General features: G+C 51.0%; 2 protein-coding genes across 5 annotated transcripts in view; one reads left to right on the forward strand and one right to left on the reverse strand.

The window, feature by feature from the left end:
• nek9 (NIMA related kinase 9) overlaps positions 1 to 2,500 on the forward strand; it is a 129,464-nt gene that overhangs the window by 122,965 nt on the left and 3,999 nt on the right. The gene's annotated exons all lie outside the window — the stretch shown is intronic.
• The window catches only part of unc79 (unc-79 homolog, NALCN channel complex subunit), a 34,993-nt gene that overhangs the window by 8,090 nt on the left and 24,403 nt on the right, over positions 1 to 2,500 (reverse strand). For all 4 annotated transcript variants that reach the window (XM_073927709.1, XM_073927708.1, XM_073927707.1 and 1 more), the window contains 2 exons: positions 777 to 1,850; positions 20 to 121 (listed from right to left, as the gene is read on the reverse strand). In XM_073927709.1, the coding sequence (XP_073783810.1) occupies positions 20 to 121; positions 777 to 1,850 (1,176 nt within the window). The remainder of the gene's footprint in view (positions 1 to 19; positions 122 to 776; positions 1,851 to 2,500) is intronic.

Consider the following 2,500-nt stretch of genomic DNA (forward strand, 5'->3'; position numbering starts at 1 on the left):
TTGTGTGTGTGTGCTGTACTGGAGACAGAGGAGCGGTGGCTGGTCTCCGGGACTGTGGCCTCCAGAGCCGGGGCGGAGGCTGATTCTCTGGGCTTCTCCAGGCTGGACAGAGCTTTGGGATCTGGAGACGGAACAAACATCAGCTCTAAACACTCAATCCACATCAGACAGTCCGCTTTGATGAAGCTAATGAAATCCACTGGCAATAATTAGGATAATTAAGGCCCGCTCACACCAAGCCGGATCACTATAAGGATCTCATGTCTAAAATATCAACAACAGCATGATGTTCCTCACCGGCGGGCAGATCACTGAGCTTGTTTAAGGAAAATCAAGACACTATATTGAGCTCAGCTACGGGACGCTTCTGGATTTAGGAGTTTAGAGATATTTGGGCTAGAAATAAGACACAAACTCAGAGTAAGAGCAGCATTTGCACTCAATCTCCAGGAGGTTTTGGTGAAGGGCTCCCTGATAATCATTTAATATTATCCTGATCACAATCACATCCCAATAAACACGGCCATTATGACTTCCTTCATGACTCTACAGCAGGGCTCACCAAACCTGTTCCTGGAGGGCCGGTGTCCTGCAGAGTTTAGCTCCAACCCTAATCAAACACACCTGAACAAGCTGATCAAGCTCTTACTGGGTATACTCGAAACACCCAGGCAGGTGTGTTGAGGCAAGTTGGAGCTGAACCCTGCAGGACACTGGACCTCCAGGACCGAGATTAATGACCCCTGCTCTAGACAGTTAGGGTTGGGGTTACAGACCTGCCTCCGCAGCCGGATCCCTCATCTTGTCCAGTGTGTTGAAGGAGATGTCCAGGTACTCCCTCTGAATGGCGCTGACGGCGATCTTCCTCTCCTTGCGCTGTCGGGGAACGATCTGGATCCTGAACTCGGCCTCATCGCTCTCGTCCTCGGGTTTGGGTTCGCTGTCTCGGTCCTCGGCCTCGTCTTCATCTGCGTTTAGCGGATCCAGAGACTCCAGCACGTCCACCGGGATGTGCAGCAACACAGACACGCTGCTGCCGTCCTCCAGTGTGTGTGTGTGTGTGCCGGACTCATCCAGCGACGCGTTCGGCATGTGGGACGTCTTTCTGAACAGATCCCGCTTCTGCTTCAGGGTCATCATGTGCGCCGAGGAGTCCGACACCTCCAGGGTGTTGCTGTGCTGAGGGGAACAGTGCTGGACTCCTGATGCATTCTGGGATTTGCTGAGCACACCGCCGGGCAGCGTCAGGGCTTCAAACAGGTCCTCGTTGCTCTCCACGATCCTCAGAGGCGGCAGCGGCTCGAACACCAGCGAGTCGCTGTCGGACAGGGACAGTATGGAGCGCTTCTCAGGGATGGAGGTGCAGTCGGAGGACAGGTCGATGAGGTCGGGATCTTCTTTTTCCAGCGCGGAGACTCCCGGCGGGGTCATCGGGGAGTCCAGACCTGACCCCTTATCCTCAAACGTCTCCATGCAGCTGAGCCGCACCTCAGGGATGACGGGCCTCGTGCTGTCCGCCTGCGCTCCGGAGCCACGCCGCTCCATGATGGAGTGGCCATTGGAGGAGTCCTCCTTCCCATGGTGCAGTGCGCGGTGCTGCTGCTGGCGGGCCGCAGACGAGGAGGCGCAGGGCTGGTTCTGCAGGTCGCAGCGCTCGATGCAGGACTTGCGGCGGTGCTCGTCCAGGTTGTAGAGGATGGAGTCGGTGTTGGAGATGTCCAGGGACTTCTGCTTGTGCATGGCCTGCAGACGCTTCTTCTTGCTGCTGCTGCTGATGTCCTCTCGGCCTGAGTACAGCAGTGTGTCCTGCAGAACACCAGCGTCCTTACACTCCGACAGCTCCAGCTCACCTGCGCAGGAGGAGCAGAGCAACATCAACGTGTCCTACATGTGGAATCTGCACACGTTTTTTGCTATTTCTGTGGGAAATTGTGGTAAAATCTCAGCTGAATTATTTTAGGAGTTTCATAACGAAAACCTCAATATGTGAAAAAATTAATATATTTTAAACTTGTATTTAATGTTTACAATGCAAATCCACTTACATCCACTTTATTTGGTAAACGAAGCGAGTCGCTCATATAATATCTCTACCAAACGACAGAAAACATTCCTGTACACTCTGCATTGTGAATAAAGCATATGAACACTTCCATATTAGTCAATAATTCCTGAAATTAATTTAAAATTGGATAAATATAAATGTACACACATTTACACGGGTAAATAAACATCGAAATGCGCACGCAGATTCTGTGTGGGCCTAGTTATGAGCAAGGTCAGGTAGAGTCTGTGGAGATTTGTTGTTGTTGTTGTTGTTGTTGTTGTTGTTGTTGATATGTAGTAATAACTGCAGATAAACCTTTGAGGAACTAAGAGGCTGCAGATCATGAAATGCATCATAAATGCCTCGTGGAGCTTTATTTCTGTATTCATCTATTGCGTCGGTCATTGATTAATAAGATGAATGGTTGGTCAGGGATACACACACTGATGATGC

The sequence above is a fragment of the Danio rerio genome, chromosome 17, assembly GCF_049306965.1.
Source record: "Danio rerio strain Tuebingen ecotype United States chromosome 17, GRCz12tu, whole genome shotgun sequence".
Classification (NCBI taxonomy): Eukaryota; Metazoa; Chordata; class Actinopteri; order Cypriniformes; family Danionidae; genus Danio; species Danio rerio.